The 16,618-nt window shown below is 39.2% G+C and overlaps 1 protein-coding gene across 2 annotated transcripts in view; it reads left to right on the top strand.

The window, feature by feature from the left end:
• The window catches only part of vps13b (vacuolar protein sorting 13 homolog B), a 445,793-nt gene extending 433,660 nt beyond the window's left edge, over window positions 1–12,133 (top strand). For both annotated transcript variants that reach the window (XM_080768430.1, XM_080768431.1), the window contains exons 65-68: window positions 2,508–2,610; window positions 4,428–4,596; window positions 5,158–5,238; window positions 10,021–12,133. In XM_080768430.1, the coding sequence (XP_080624556.1) occupies window positions 2,508–2,610; window positions 4,428–4,596; window positions 5,158–5,238; window positions 10,021–10,269 (602 nt within the window). In that variant the 3' untranslated portion in view covers window positions 10,270–12,133. The remainder of the gene's footprint in view (window positions 1–2,507; window positions 2,611–4,427; window positions 4,597–5,157; window positions 5,239–10,020) is intronic.
• Window positions 12,134–16,618: the final 4,485 nt, after the last annotated feature.

Below are 16,618 nucleotides of genomic sequence, written 5' to 3'. Positions count from 1 at the left end.
AGGGTGAGAATCACTTCCCTAGACACTAACGGAATGCTGTACTAGTCGTTAAGTATCACTAAGGGTACCACAGGGTGAGAATCACTGCCCTAGACACTAACGGAACGCTGTACTAGAGAAAACATCATTATTCAACAGTGCACACCTGTGTCAGGCAGGCCTTGGCCAATAGTATTCTAACAAACATCCATGAATCACAGAGATTGCATCAGGATCTTCAGAAATCCATCGGTGTTCGGGCGATCTCTCCCCTTCCCTCTACTTGGCCCCAGGCAGGAGCCAAGTGTTTATTAGGCCAGGCCTTTTGTAGTGAGGGGCCCAGGACAGAGCTGTTGAAAGGCCCTCTGACGTACACACACAGGCATAGTTTGTTCCTCTGGAGTTGGTTTGTGTTTTATTGGAGATAGGGAGAAGGGGCAGGAGAGGGAGATGGGGGAGGGGGGAGGAGGTGAGAGAGGGAAGAGGGGGTGGTGTGAGTTGGCGTTAACAGGTCATTGCTACAGTACATAAACTGCCAATGAGGTGCACAGCTCCGTGTAAGAGCGATGGCTCCCTGGGGGCCGGCTCTAATCTACCTGGCCCTCTGTGCACTGTTGGCTTAGCAGGCTATGAGGTGGGGTGGAGTGAACACACACACGCACACTACACGGTACACGGCCATACATAGTACACTATACAATGCCCACATTTAAATATGCAGATGTAGTAGCCTATATGGATACATGCATACACAAACAGAATAACTCATTGGTGCACACGAATGGTGCTTAAACACAGCACTGGCCCTGCAGTAGTCACTGAATACTTACATTATACAGCTTACATATTAAGTTCACGCAGATATACAGTACATGCAGGATTAATACAACCAGATCTTAAAACACACTCGGCTAGGACAAATGCCCACACGGATCCGCGCTGCGTTCCAGAGTACCAATGTGGTGACATCATGAGCAGCTAGGCTCACTTTGTTCTTTATAGCTGTGTTTTAACTGCTCCATGACATCACTGGCTCACTGCCACTGCTGCTCTACTGATGGGAAGACTAGAATGTAGGGCGGGTCACCACAGGCTCATAGATGATCAACTTGTAGCCTATTGACAGACACTGATGGAGCTATTATACAAAGTCCTTTTGCATGGTTCACTGCTTCAGTGGACCTGATGAGGAAATGAAAAATCTGAACGTAATTCTGCATGATAGATGCAGGGTGGTGGCGCTTGTACCATGGATAATGTTTATGTTGGTTTTGCCAAACATCGGTTGGTTTCAAGTCAAATATATTGATATGATTCCCAGTGGCATTGTGTGTTTAATGGAATAGCGTAACTCCAAACTGTGCTAGTGCGTATAATATATACGGCATCACCCATGTTTATTGGGCGACTGTGGCTCAGGAGGTAGAGCAGGCCGTCCAATGATCCATGGGATGGAGGTTCGAATACCGGCTCCTCCTGTACACATGTCGAAGTGTCCTTGGGCAAGACTGAACCCTAGATTGCCTCCAATTAGTGAATGTGGGAGGACGCTGGCGTCGACTGTTCGCCGCTTCACCTCCCAATGTATGAATTAACTGCACTTTGAGCACTTGGAAAAGCGCTATAAAAATGCCATTCATTCATTATTATTATTTACTGTTTCGTCAAAAACATGCCATAACGATGTAATAGCACTATACTACTGTATGTCTTAATGAAAATAAAGTCATATTGTACTAAAGTGCATGATTTAAATTGAGAAAGAATACTCATAACGTGGCCCCGGTTGTTCACCAAATAAGAGTAAGAGAGTATGTTGTAAAAATTAACCTATCTTGTAAAAAGAAAAGTCATAGTAGAAATGCATCTTCTGAATTATTTCTCTTCATCTTCTTTTTTTTTTTTTACCACATCATAACAAAAGAGAAGGGAGTTCTCAACATGGGTGCCATTGCTCTCAAAGGTTGCCCTAGAAAAATAATCATTGTAGTTATACATGTATACAGTATTATGCTTGCCAGTGTACTGTATATGTGTACTTGGGATGATGACACAGCCTGGCTCCAGACCCTGAATCGCTAGCCACAAATATTCTTCTGGTGATTCAGGGGTCTGGTGACGCTGTCGAAGGCAGGGTTTTCTCGTTTGAAAATCTAACCGCTCCAATGGGGATGGGGTTGATCCACTATGAACCAATCACCAAACTTTGGCCACGCCCCCACCTTGGCCACCCCCCCACCTCACTGAGAGGGCTGTCAGACTGAATTATGGAGTGAAACGAAATGATGAATGAACAAAATGTCAGGCTAATGATGACGGTTAAATGTTTAGGTTAGTTTGCCCAAGAATCCATCAGCTCCAAGTCAGATCTCTTAATTGTATCAATTTGACTCATATCGAGCAGTCTAACTAAACTAGTGTTACCATGATAAATGCACTGGTATTACTGTAAATCGTCATGTCCCTGTCAAATACAAATGTACTATTTTGCTATCCTGATGCGTATTCTCATTCACTCATCCTTCCAGGTATCTTACATGGAGCAGGACTGTGGCAGCATCCTAAACAGCTCTTCCTGCCTGCAGAGGAGAAGTCTTCCCAGGCTCCCAACAGCCATCTGAAATATGTCTGGTAAGAGCCCAGACACAAATACAATGCGCAACTCTTTTATTTCTGTCCAGTTGGGCCTTTGGTTTTGTTGGATTCTACACAGCTAGAACCTTCTGTCGGTTTTCTCTCTCGTCCCTCTGAACCATCTCGGAATAAAACAAGCGAAACCTTGGGCAGGGTCCACTGTCCTTTATAGAAAGGAGGAGTCTGGCAAGATCCTTGACCTTGATCTCTGCAAGCTATCCCACACATGGCAGCCAGCCTCCACTCCCCTGTTCGTGTACAACCCTGTTAAAAGGTTTTTATAAGCACTCTGCCAAAGCCCCCTGGCTACAAACTGTTCTAGCTGTTTAACTGTGAGTCTGTCCAGAGATGTCTCCATGCCATCACATAGAGGAGGGGCACACACAACTCCCCTGGCTGGACAATGGGTGGGAGAGACAGATGGAGGGTATATGCTGTGCCAATCAGGGGGTCACCGTTGGGTCTTCCTTCATTCTCTGAATGTGGAGGAAGTGCAGGCACATTCACAGCATTGTGTGAACCATTTGGTTACCCCATAACTTCCTGCATGGTCTCTCTGTGGAGCACATTACCACAACCTTGGACCTCAAAAAGGCCACTTTTCCGGAATTGTAGAGAATTGGTTGATTATCCTATTGGCACCCATGCATCTTAAAACATTATTTTAGTTGTTCGTCTCTGTCCCCATGGACATTCATTTTAATTTCTACCTGTGGAAGTCAAGGTCAGCTATCAACGGGGGACAAATGTTATTACACATGACACCTACGATGTTAAACTATAGTCATTGAAGGGACCAGACAGTGTATTGAGTTCATATTAGAATCCAATGAAAATATTATAATATTATAAGAATGCCTGTCTGTTGGCATAATGCCTCCCTGTAGGTTTATACTGTAGGTGGTTCTGCTTTCGAACCAACTGGTTTTCATCAGGTATACAGCAAGTATCTCTTCTAATACAAGTAGCCCAGCCTAGCTCAAGTTCAGATTAAATCAACGCATAACACTGAACAGAACTCACTCTACCAAAGTATGCCTACCTTAGCATCCGCTGCACCACCACCTGCACACCTGTCTTCAAATGTAAACACACACTCAACACATGGCTGAACACATGTACAGAATTCCATACATATTGAACCTGTGTGTAGAAGGAAGCACACATGCAGTTACTTAAATCACAGGATGTCTACCATGACATGCATGGTCACTTGCATGTGCATGTGTGCATGTGAGATAGCCTGGCACATTGTGTGTGTGGTCTGTGTCTAAAGAGAATGTGTACATCTGATGCGACCTGACCTCCCATTGCCAGTGTGTATTTATGTTGGCCCATCCCGCATGAAAGTAAGCAAAAGGATGTATATCTGTGTTTTAGTGACTACTGTGGGTTGATAAAAAATAAAAATGCTTTTCACAGATGGATGTATTCAATGGGCATGATATCTAGCCTTAAATGGAAGCTGTCACTTCCTGTGCTTTGTTCTTTGTTCAAATCTAACTGGCTGATGCTTGTGACAAGTCACTACGCTGCACGGCAGTGGTTCCCAAACCTTTTAGCCTGTGACCCAAAAGAGAGATTACACATTTGCCCGGGACACAAACTGGTGAAAATAGCAATCTGCAGATCGGCTATTTTCGCTACTTAATTATTATTTATTTTATTCATTTATATATATATATATATATGTATATATGTATATATATATATATATATATATATATATATATATATATATATATATATATATATATGGGAAGCAGTGCTGTACAGTATATACATGTCGGGTTTGCCTTCCTCTGGGCCCACAGGAAGATGCTGCAGTCTCTGGGCAGGCCAGAGGTCCACATGGCCCTGGTGGTGACCATCGTCAGTGGGTCGGGACAGGAGCACGCTGGCTGTCTGCTGCTCACCTCAGAGGTGCTGTTTGTGGTCAGCCTGAGTGAGGACGCCCAGCAACAAGCCTTCCCCATCACTGAGGTATACCGCACAGTGCCTTTGTTTTCACCAGAGCTGCACACAAAGTCCTGCCCGCTTTCTTTTAGTGCTCGCAGATGTGTTTTGCATTCATTAAGAGAGGCAAAATATAAGTGGTCCTTATTTTTAGGACCACAATAACTACTTATTTTTAATTCTGAGCAGCGCAGGGGTGGAAAAACAGGCACAGCCGCTTTGGCCCAAGTCTTCGTCACTGTGCAACCAAATAGTCATTATGAGGTGACAATGAAAGCCAGATTAGTCTTGTTTATCAAAACATTAATGTTTCCTGGTTTAATAATACAATTTTAATTAGAAAATGTTCCCCAAAGAATTAAGCGTCTGGTTAGAAGAACACAAACAAATCAAAATGTTAATGTTTCTCTAACTGTGTTACTGCCACATAACACACACAAAACATTGTGCATAGAAATGCCTTCATATTTACTCTGCCTTTAGTTTTTTGCAGTATAGTAAACCTGTCTTTTCCTGAGTTGGGGTTTCTATATCCATAGAAGTGTATCTACAGTATGGCATGCAGTTAACCAGAGGTTCTCTACATAGGTGGAATGCCAACAGGAGGCAGGACAGCAGGGCCAGCTCACACTCACCTTACAGCAGCAGACACTGGCCAGTGACACAGAGGTGAGACACTCTTTTTGTTTCTTTTTTTATATATGTTTATTGGTAGCAGATTTCAACAATTTAAGTTTAGTTTGAACATACCATTTTTTTTCTCCCTCACCCCCACAGTTATCGTCATCGTTAAAACAATATAAAAAATAACAATAGTAATTGACAACAAAAAAGTCCAGTCCAATCAAACATAAAAACCCCATAATATCCTTAAGCCACATAGCTATAGAAGGAGGAGTTGGGGATTACCATCCCAACAATATTCTACGTCTTGCAATCAGTGTGGCAAATGCCACCATATTAGACTAGGTGAGACACTCTTGACACTTCAGGCGTTTCGGTGTTGTTCACTGTATGAATTGCATTTAAAGTATGCTGATTGCAGTTTAGTGACTTTAATACGAAAGGTGGTAACAGTTTAAGTTAGATTAACATTACTGGTAACGAGGAACTGCCCAAGTGAATGAAATTGTAGACTCACCGGCAATCTCGGTGGAGGTCAGTTTTCTTCTCGGTTTTGGTCACCAATTTCCACTATATTTTAATTCCTTTGTGTCCGGATAAACATCAGTGTCTCCTTGGCCATAACTTGCACCAAACCATCCACAGCCCTCGTGGCTGTTTTCGATCCCATTTCCGTTCACGGAAATATATTTCAAAATGTATTTAAAGTATATCTTTGAATGTCTGATATCTGATAAGCAGCAAGCTATAGGCCTCAACTAGTTAGATTCACTGGGATGGCCACATGAGCCTTTATGGCAGCCGACCAATCAGCACAAGTATATTATAACCCATGTTTTTTGAATTTTTGAATTTTCTTCAAATCCTCAAAAATGATGAAAAACGGCGTGCTATAGTATGCCGTACGGTAGGGGCTATAGCCCATGTTCAAAAATGATGAAAAATGAGGATAACATTTTTTTCAAAAATTCAAAAAACGATGGGCTATAACCCATGTTTTTTGAAATTTTGAATTTTCTTCAAATCCTCAAAAATGATGAAAAACGGCGTGCTATAGTATGCCGTACGGTAGGGGCTATAGCCCATGTTCAAAAATGATGAAAAATGAGGATAACATTTTTTTCAAAAATTCAAAAAACAATGGGCTATAACCCATGTTTTTTGAAATTTTGAATTTTCTTCAAATCCTCAAAAATGATGAAAAAAGGCGTGCTATAGTATGCCGTACGGTAGGGGCTATAGCCCATGTTCAAAAATGATGAAAAATGAGGATAACATTTTTTTCAAAAATTCAAAAAACGATGGGCTATAACCCATGTTTTTTGAAATTTTGAATTTTCTTCAAATCCTCAAAAATGATGAAAAACGGCGTGCTATAGTATGCCGTACGGTAGGGGCTATAGCCCATGTTAAAAAATGATGAAAAATGAGGATAACATTTTTTTCAAAAATTCAAAAAACGATGGGCTATAACCCATGTTTTTTGAAATTTTGAATTTTCTTCAAATCCTCAAAAATGATGAAAAACGGCGTGCTATAGTATGCCGTACGGTAGGGGCTATAGCCCATGTTCAAAAATGATGAAAAATGAGGATAACATTTTTTTCAAAAATTCAAAAAACAATGGGCTATAACCCATGTTTTTTGAAATTTTGAATTTTCTTCAAATCCTCAAAAATGATGAAAAAAGGCGTGCTATAGTATGCCGTACGGTAGGGGCTATAGCCCATGTTCAAAAATGATGAAAAATGAGGATAACATTTTTTTCAAAAATTCAAAAAACGATGGGCTATAACCCATGTTTTTTGAAATTTTGAATTTTCTTCAAATCCTCAAAAATGATGAAAAACGGCGTGCTATAGTATGCCGTACGGTAGGGGCTATAGCCCATGTTAAAAAATGATGAAAAATGAGGATAACATTTTTTCAAAAATTCAAAAAACGATGGGCTATAACCCATGTTTTTTGAAATTTTGAATTTTCTTCAAATCCTCAAAATTGATGAAAAACGGCGTGCTATAGTATGCCGTACGGTAGGGGCTATAGCCCATGTTCAAAAATGATGAAAAATGAGGATAACATTTTTTTCAAAAATTCAAAAAACGATGGGCTATAACCCATGTTTTTTGAAATTTTGAATTTTCTTCAAATCCTCAAAAATGATGAAAAACGGCGTGCTATAGTATGCCGTACAGTAGGGGCTATAGCCCATGTTCAAAAATGATGAAAAATGAGGATAACATTTTTTTCAAAAATTCAAAAAACGATGGGCTATAACCCATGTTTTTTGAAATTTTGAATTTTCTTCAAATCCTCAAAAATGATGAAAAACGGCGTGCTATAGTATGCCGTACGGTAGGGGCTATAGCCCATGTTCAAAAATAATGAAAAATGAGGATAACATTTTTTTCAAAAATTCAAAAAACAATGGGCTATAACCCATGTTTTTTGAAATTTTGAATTTTCTTCAAATCCTCAAAAATGATGAAAAACGGCGTGCTATAGTATGCCGTACGGTAGGGGCTATAGCCCATGTTCAAAAATGATGAAAAATGAGGATAACATTTTTTTCAAAAATTCAAAAAACGATGGGCTATAACCCATGTTTTTTGAAATTTTGAATTTTCTTCAAATCCTCAAAAATGATGAAAAACGGCGTGCTATAGTATGCCGTACAGTAGGGGCTATAGCCCATGTTCAAAAATGATGAAAAATGAGGATAACATTTTTTTCAAAAATTCAAAAAACGATGGGCTATAACCCATGTTTTTTGAAATTTTGAATTTTCTTCAAATCCTCAAAAATGATGAAAAACGGCGTGCTATAGTATGCCGTACAGTAGGGGCTATAGCCCATGTTCAAAAATGATGAAAAATGAGGATAACATTTTTTTCAAAAATTCAAAAAACGATGGGCTATAACCCATGTTTTTTGAAATTTTGAATTTTCTTCAAATCCTCAAAAATGATGAAAAACGGCGTGCTATAGTATGCCGTACGGTAGGGGCTATAGCCCATGTTCAAAAATAATGAAAAATGAGGATAACATTTTTTTCAAAAATTCAAAAAACAATGGGCTATAACCCATGTTTTTTGAAATTTTGAATTTTCTTCAAATCCTCAAAAATGATGAAAAACGGCGTGCTATAGTATGCCGTACGGTAGGGGCTATAGCCCATGTTCAATAATGATGAAAAATGAGGATAACATTTTTTTCAAAAATTCAAAAAACGATGGGCTATAACCCATGTTTTTTGAAATTTTGAATTTTCTTCAAATCCTCAAAAATGATGAAAAACGGCGTGCTATAGTATGCCGTACGGTAGGGGCTATAGCCCATGTTCAAAAATGATGAAAAATGAGGATAACATTTTTTTCAAAAATTCAAAAAACGATGGGCTATAACCCATGTTTTTTGAAATTTTGAATTTTCTTCAAATCCTCAAAAATGATGAAAAACTGCGTACTATAGTATGCCGTACGGTAGGGGCTATAGCCCATGTTCAAAAATGATGAAAAATGAGGATAACATTTTTTTCAAAAATTCAAAAAACAATGGGCTATAACCCATGTTTTTTGAAATTTTGAATTTTCTTCAAATCCTCAAAAATGATGAAAAACGGCGTGCTATAGTATGCCGTACGGTAGGGGCTATAGCCCATGTTCAATAATGATGAAAAATGAGGATAACATTTTTTTCAAAAATTCAAAAAACGATGGGCTATAACCCATGTTTTTTGAAATTTTGAATTTTCTTCAAATCCTCAAAAATGATGAAAAACTGCGTGCTATAGTATGCCGTACGGTAGGGGCTATAGCCCATGTTCAAAAATGATGAAAAATGAGGATAACATTTTTTTCAAAAATTCAAAAAACAATGGGCTATAACCCATGTTTTTTGAAATTTTGAATTTTCTTCAAATCCTCAAAAATGATGAAAAACGGCGTGCTATAGTATGCCGTACGGTAGGGGCTATAGCCCATGTTCAAAAATGATGAAAAATGAGGATAACATTTTTTTCAAAAATTCAAAAAACGATGGGCTATAACCCATGTTTTTTGAAATTTTGAATTTTCTTCAAATCCTCAAAAATGATGAAAAACGGCGTGCTATAGTATGCCGTACGGTAGGGGCTATAGCCCATGTTAAAAAATGATGAAAAATGAGGATAACATTTTTTCAAAAATTCAAAAAACGATGGGCTATAACCCATGTTTTTTGAAATTTTGAATTTTCTTCAAATCCTCAAAATTGATGAAAAACGGCGTGCTATAGTATGCCGTACGGTAGGGGCTATAGCCCATGTTCAAAAATGATGAAAAATGAGGATAACATTTTTTTCAAAAATTCAAAAAACGATGGGCTATAACCCATGTTTTTTGAAATTTTGAATTTTCTTCAAATCCTCAAAAATGATGAAAAACGGCGTGCTATAGTATGCCGTACGGTAGGGGCTATAGCCCATGTTCAAAAATGATGAAAAATGAGGATAACATTTTTTTCAAAAATTCAAAAAACGATGGGCTATAACCCATGTTTTTTGAAATTTTGAATTTTCTTCAAATCCTCAAAAATGATGAAAAACGGCGTGCTATAGTATGCCGTACGGTAGGGGCTATAGCCCATGTTCAAAAATGATGAAAAATGAGGATAACATTTTTTTCAAAAAACGATGGGCTATAAGTTTATTAACCTCTCTGTCGTCCTCTTACCGAAGTCAGATGAAGGCTAGGTACTGTATATGTTATAAAGATAAATATTGTATTATGTTTGGTCATGATATCAAAACGTGTGTTTTAAAGTCCTTTCTCCCTCTGTCCTCCTCAGGGCGACAGCAGTCGGGAGCGTCTGTCAGAGCAGCAGTACCAGCGGCTGGTGGACTTTGTGACTCGGGCCTCCCAGTATCTGTCCCCCTCTGTGGCCTCTCTGCAGCTCCAGGCCCCTGTAACGCTCGCTGAAGCGCCGCCGTCTGTCACCAAGTCCTACCGCTATCTGGTAGAGCCAGCCTTCGCCAGGGTGTTCGTCAGTAAGTTCACCACAGTCAAGAACAAGGCGTTACGCATTGGGTTCCACTGACCAGTAGCCTATACACACACAGAGACTCGTCCGCACACAGCTGCATTTAAACAGGAGTCTTTGAGTCAATTCAGATTTTATTTTCTTTATTTTTGCTCCAGTCTAGATAGCAGATAATGATTATATATGCAAAATATATTTACAGGGGTTAAAGAACATTTTAAGGTTCTGCCACTCATACAGTACATGGTCAGCTGCTCCTTAGGGTTTAGGCCATTCTCACAAATTGCCTTTAAAAGTTATTTTTTTTAGAAATGCACCACAATTCACTTGAATCCCACAGAAAAGGGGAAGAGGCTTTACATGTATGTGTATGATTTATTTATGAAGATGATTTATGTGTAATTACAGAAGTACATAAATAGGGATTACATTATTGTACATGCACATTTCAATGAGACGGCCTACTGTATACTGAACACTAAATTTAAACCCTTCTTTGACCAACATTTTGTGCTTTCAATGTGCAGCTGGTGCTCATGGGTTAATGATCATGTGGGTCCTTTGTCACTCTTACTTTGATAGAATTTCATACGCCAAAACCTATTTGTATCATCGGTTGCACCGAGTATTATTCATGTTTGTATGTTTTTGTATTGCCTCTCAAAATGTCTCTTATAAACACTAGGTGCCATAGACTAATTGCTTCCTTCCTATAGTCCCATGTATATGGGATTTACTTATGGATTATGGTACAAACATGAAAGAATAGCATTTTGATGAAGTGTAAGTTTTCTGATATCAAGGGTTATCAAACTTCTTTTAATACCAGGACCCCATTTTATGGAGGGATTTGTTTGGGCTAACTAAGATAGGGGACACACAACTATCCAGTATAGTAGTAGTAGCAACAGAAACAGTAGGCTACTACTGCTAACTCCAACATCAGAATAGCATAATAATGATGTGATTTTGAGGTCTTTAATATATGTTTTGAGAGGCATTAGACTTCTATAACAATCATGAATAGACAATACAGCATATCGTTGCTGTCAGGCAGAAACCTTTAATATCTATATTCTAACTTTTTTCATAAATTAGTGCTCTACTTGGTCACACAAAGGTAGCAGATCTACACCACTCCACATTTTTGAAGACGATATCTCAAGGATAATGTCGTAGCTGTCAGGTGGAAACCTTTTGGGAAATTGGGGAAATAACCTATGTTCTAAATGTACCCAATGTAGTTATAATTTATTCACAAGCTCTGGTTAATCTTTTTCATCGGTTCAATATTTTTACCTTAATGTATTCTTTTTTCCTAAAAATGCAAGATCTACAAGCTCACAACACGTTGATGCGTTGTGAGCTTGTAGATCAGCTATTTTTGCTACTTTTGTAACACTCTAGTATGACGAAGTAGGGCATTGATATTGACAAAAAACTAAAATGACATTGACATATGGAGATACAAGATTTCTGCTGATGTGTCTCAAAACATATCTTTAGACGGATCGTTATAATCACCCAAGTTATACGATATATAGTTATACATTTTCTATCTTAACACTAGAATGATTCACTCACACAGAATCAGCCCATGTGAATGAGCATGGTGCTTGTCTTACGCCAATGTAAGTGCAATATTATAAATAATTCTTTGATTGTAATGATACCAGCTGTCAACCAAATTGATGCTGTTTTCTGTTTATTTTTATACATATAGAGAGAGCTGTGTTCTCCGAGGTTGTTTGAAAATAATTGTTCTTCGTAACCTTACATTCATGCCAATTGTTCTTGATGCAAAAAGATATGCCTTTGTTGTTATAACTGCAAGCTGTTTAGAAACTTTTACATTTTGTCAAATCTAATGCCTATGTTGTAGGTACATGTATAATATATTGTGTTATTTAAAGATAATAAAAACTTGTCTTCCAATAGCTTCCTCTATCTTTGATTGGCCCTCCCATAATAATACAAATCTTCCTATGAAAAGTTTCTCATATTTGGTTTCGGAAAAAAATCATGAAAAAACGACATACAGTACTATAGTCCAAGGTTTCAGACGGCATACTATAGTATGTAATATTTTCATGATTTCGGGACACTATGCCATCGTTTTTGTCATTTTGTCATTTTTTTCAAATCTTCAAAAATGATGAAAAACGGCGCGCTATAGTATGCCGTACGATATGGGCTATAGCCCACGGTCCAAAATGATGAGAAACGAGGCTAACTTTTTTTTTCAAAATTTCAAAAAACATGGGCTATAACCCATCGTTTTTGTCATTTCGTCATTTTTTTCAAATCGTCAAAAATGATGAAAAACGGCGCGCTATAGTATGCCGTACGATATGGGCTATAGCCCACGGTCCAAAATGATGAGAAACGAGGATAACTCTAATTGTCGTAGTGGTTAAGATGTTGGCTTTCCACGTGGGAGACCAGGGTTCGATTCCCGGCTGTTACACTATCATACAAAAGAAGACCTCAACAGCTCTAAGAAAGATCTGATTAATATGATGCTGTGTTATTTAAACTTTACTAACTGAAGACTAACGAACAAAAGATCACTTCAAAATTACCAGGAGACTTTGCCTGAGAGTGTCTGACTGATGGTGCAGTGGTCTAATCATCAGGGTTTCAGTACAGACATTCCATGTTCAAGGCCTGTTCCTCCTACAGCTCAATGCTGCAGTAATTTGAACTTTTCAAGGCTAGAATAAAAAATAGAAACTCAAAAGCACCCGGAGACATCTGCTGAATGCCCAAAGGTGCCGTGGCGTAATGGTGTGGAGCGCTTGGCCCGATGCCTCTGCTACAGTCAGTTGGCCGGTTCAAGTCCCATGTCATGACATCAAGGTGCTGGAGGACCATCGGGAGTTCCTCCTACAGCTCAATGCTGCAGTAATTTGAACTTTTCAAGGCTAGAATAAAAAATAAAAACTCAAAAGCACCCGGAGACATCTGCTGAATGCCCAAAGGTGCCGTGGCGTAATGGTGTGGAGCGCTTGGCCCGTTGCCTCTGCTACAGTCAGTTGGCCGGTTCAAGTCCCATGTCATGACATCAAGGTGCTGGAGGACCATCGGGAGTTCCTCCTACAGCTCAATGCTGCAGTAATTTGAACTTTTCAAGGCTAGAATAAAAAATAAAAACTCAAAAGCACCCGGAGACATCTGCTGAATGCCCAAAGGTGCCGTGGCGTAATGGTGTGGAGCGCTTGGCCCGTTGCCTCTGCTACAGTCAGTTGGCCGGTTCAAGTCCCATGTCATGACATCAAGGTGCTGGAGGACCATCGGGAGACGGTGCTCTCTCCCCCTGTTTCCTGAAAAGTAGCATTTGGGGGTTATGTTTGAAAGAACCCTGTCCACCTAAAGTTTTACAGATAAGAATTAGGTCAAACTTTTAAAAATAAATAGCAATGCATTTTGGCCCATCATCTGACAGAATAGTCTGTGACTATATGAATTTGACAATGAAAAACTGCAAATTGCGGAAATTGAAAATTGCGGAAATTGCGGAAATTGCAAATTTGGGAAATTGGAAATTACAAATTTGGGAAATTGGAAATTGCGGAAATTGAGGAAATTGCAAATTGCGGAAATTGAAAATTGCAAATTGCGGAAATTGAAAATTGCGGAAATTGCGGAAATTGCAAATTTGGGAAATTGGAAATTGCGGAAATTGAGGAAATTGCAAATTGCGGAAATTGCAAATTGCGGAAATTGCTAATTTGGGAAATTGAGGTGGCCCAAAACTTGGTTGGAAAGTCCCTCTTTTATGTCTGGCTTCCAGGCCAGTTGGAAAATGGCACACTGAGAGGTGGTAAGAGTATGTTAAATTGGACATTTTCATGGTAAAAGATTAGCTGGACAGGGTTCTTTCAGACATAAGCCCCAACCGTTACATCTCAGGAAACAGGGGGAGAGAGCACCGTCTCCCGATGGTCCTCCAGCACCTTGATGTCATGACATGGGACTTGAACCTGCCAACTGACTGTAGCAGAGGCAACGGGCCAAGCGCTCCACACCATTACACCACGGCACCTTTGGGCATTCAGCAGATGTCTCCGGGTGCTTTTGAGTTTTTATTTTTTATTCTAGCCTTGAAAAGTTCAAATTACTGCAGCATTGAGCTGTAGGAGGAACTCCCGATGGTCCTCCAGCACCTTGATGTCATGACATGGGACTTGAACCGGCCAACTGACTGTAGCAGAGGCATCGGGCCAAGCGCTCCACACCATTACGCCACGGCACCTTTGGGCATTCAGCAGATGTCTCCGGGTGCTTTTGAGTTTTTATTTTTTATTCTAGCCTTGAAAGGTTCAAATTAATGCAGCATTGAGCTGTAGGAGGAACAGGCCTTGAACATGGAATGTCTGTACTGAAACCCTGATGATTAGACCACTGCACCATCAGTCAGATACTCTCAGGCAAAGTCTCCTGGTAATTTTGAAGTGATCTTTTGTTCGTTAGCCTTCAGTTAGTAAAGTTTAAATAACACAGCATCATATTAATCAGATCTTTCTTAGCGCTGTTGAGGTCTTCTTTTGTATGATAGTGTAACAGCCGGGAATCGAACCCTGGTCTCCCACGTGGAAAGCCAACATCTTAACCACTACGACAATTTCAGTTATCCTCATTTCTCATCATTTTGGACCATGGGCTATAGCCCATATCGTACGGCATACTATAGCACCGCTTTTCAAAGTTTTTGAGGATTTGAAAATAATGAAAATATGAAAAAAACGATGGGTTATAGCCCATGTCTCATTTAACCAGCCTTTTAGAATTTAGATGGACAGTGAAAATGTTCTTCAGGAGACTAGAACCCTGACTAGAACGATATGGGCTATAGCCCATGGTCCAAAATGATGAGAAACGAGGATAAGTTTTTTTTTTCAAAATTTCAAAAAACATGGGCTATAACCCATCGTTTTTTTCATTTCGTCATTTTTTTCAAATCCTCAAAAATGATGAAAAACGGCGCGCTATAGTATGCCGTACGATATGGGCTATAGCCCACGGTCCAAAATGATGAGAAACGAGGCTAACTTTTTTTTTCAAAATTTCAAAAAACATGGGCTATAACCCATCGTTTTTGTCATTTCGTCATTTTTTTCAAATCCTCAAAAATGATGAAAAACGGCGCGCTATAGTATGCCGTACCATATGGGCTATAGCCCACGGTCCAAAATGATGAGAAACGAGGCTAACTTTTTTTTTCAAAATTTCAAAAAACATGGGCTATAACCCATCGTTTTTGTCATTTCGTCATTTTTTTCAAATCCTCAAAAATGATGAAAAACGGCGCGCTATAGTATGCCGTACGATATGGGCTATAGCCCACGGTCCAAAATGATGAGAAACGAGGCTAACTTTTTTTTTCAAAATTTCAAAAAACATGGGCTATAACCCATCGTTTTTGTCATTTCGTCATTTTTTTCAAATCCTCAAAAATGATGAAAAACGGCGCGCTATAGTATGCCGTACGATATGGGCTATAGCCCACGGTCCAAAATGATGAGAAACGAGGCTAACTTTTTTTTTCAAAATTTCAAAAAACATGGGCTATAACCCATCGTTTTTGTCATTTCGTCATTTTTTTCAAATCCTCAAAAATGATGAAAAACGGCGCGCTATAGTATGCCGTACGATATGGGCTATAGCCCACGGTCCAAAATGATGAGAAACGAGGATAAGTTTTTTTTTCAAAATTTCAAAAAACATGGGCTATAACCCATCGTTTTTGTCATTACGTCATTTTTTTCAAATCCTCAAAAATGATGAAAAACGGCGCGCTATAGTATGCCGTACGATATGGGCTATAGCCCACGGTCCAAAATGATGAGAAACGAGGCTAACTTTTTTTTTCAAAATTTCAAAAAACATGGGCTATAACCCATCGTTTTTGTCATTTCGTCATTTTTTTCAAATCCTCAAATATGATGAAAAACGGCGCGCTATAGTATGCCGTACGATATGGGCTATAGCCCACGGTCCAAAATGATGAGAAACGAGGCAAACTTTTTTTTTCAAAATTTCAAAAAACATGGGCTATAACCCATCGTTTTTGTCATTTCGTCATTTTTTTCAAATCCTCAAAAATGATGAAAAACGGCGCGCTATAGTATGCCGTACGATATGGGCTATAGCCCACGGTCCAAAATGATGAGAAACGAGGCTAACTTTTTTTTTCAAAATTTCAAAAAACATGGGCTATAACCCATCGTTTTTGTCATTTCGTCATTTTTTTCAAATCCTCAAAAATGATGAAAAACGGCGCGCTATAGTATGCCGTACGATATGGGCTATAGCCCACGGTCCAAAATGATGAGAAACGAGGATAAGTTTTTTTTTCAAAATTTCAAAAAACATGGGCTATAACCCATCGTTTTTGTCATTACGT

This window comes from Protomyctophum bolini (assembly GCF_963924005.1).
Source record: "Protomyctophum bolini genome assembly, chromosome: 7".
In the NCBI taxonomy this organism is placed as follows: Eukaryota; Metazoa; Chordata; class Actinopteri; order Myctophiformes; family Myctophidae; genus Protomyctophum; species Protomyctophum bolini.
This window is presented reverse-complemented; position numbering and strand designations above follow the sequence as displayed.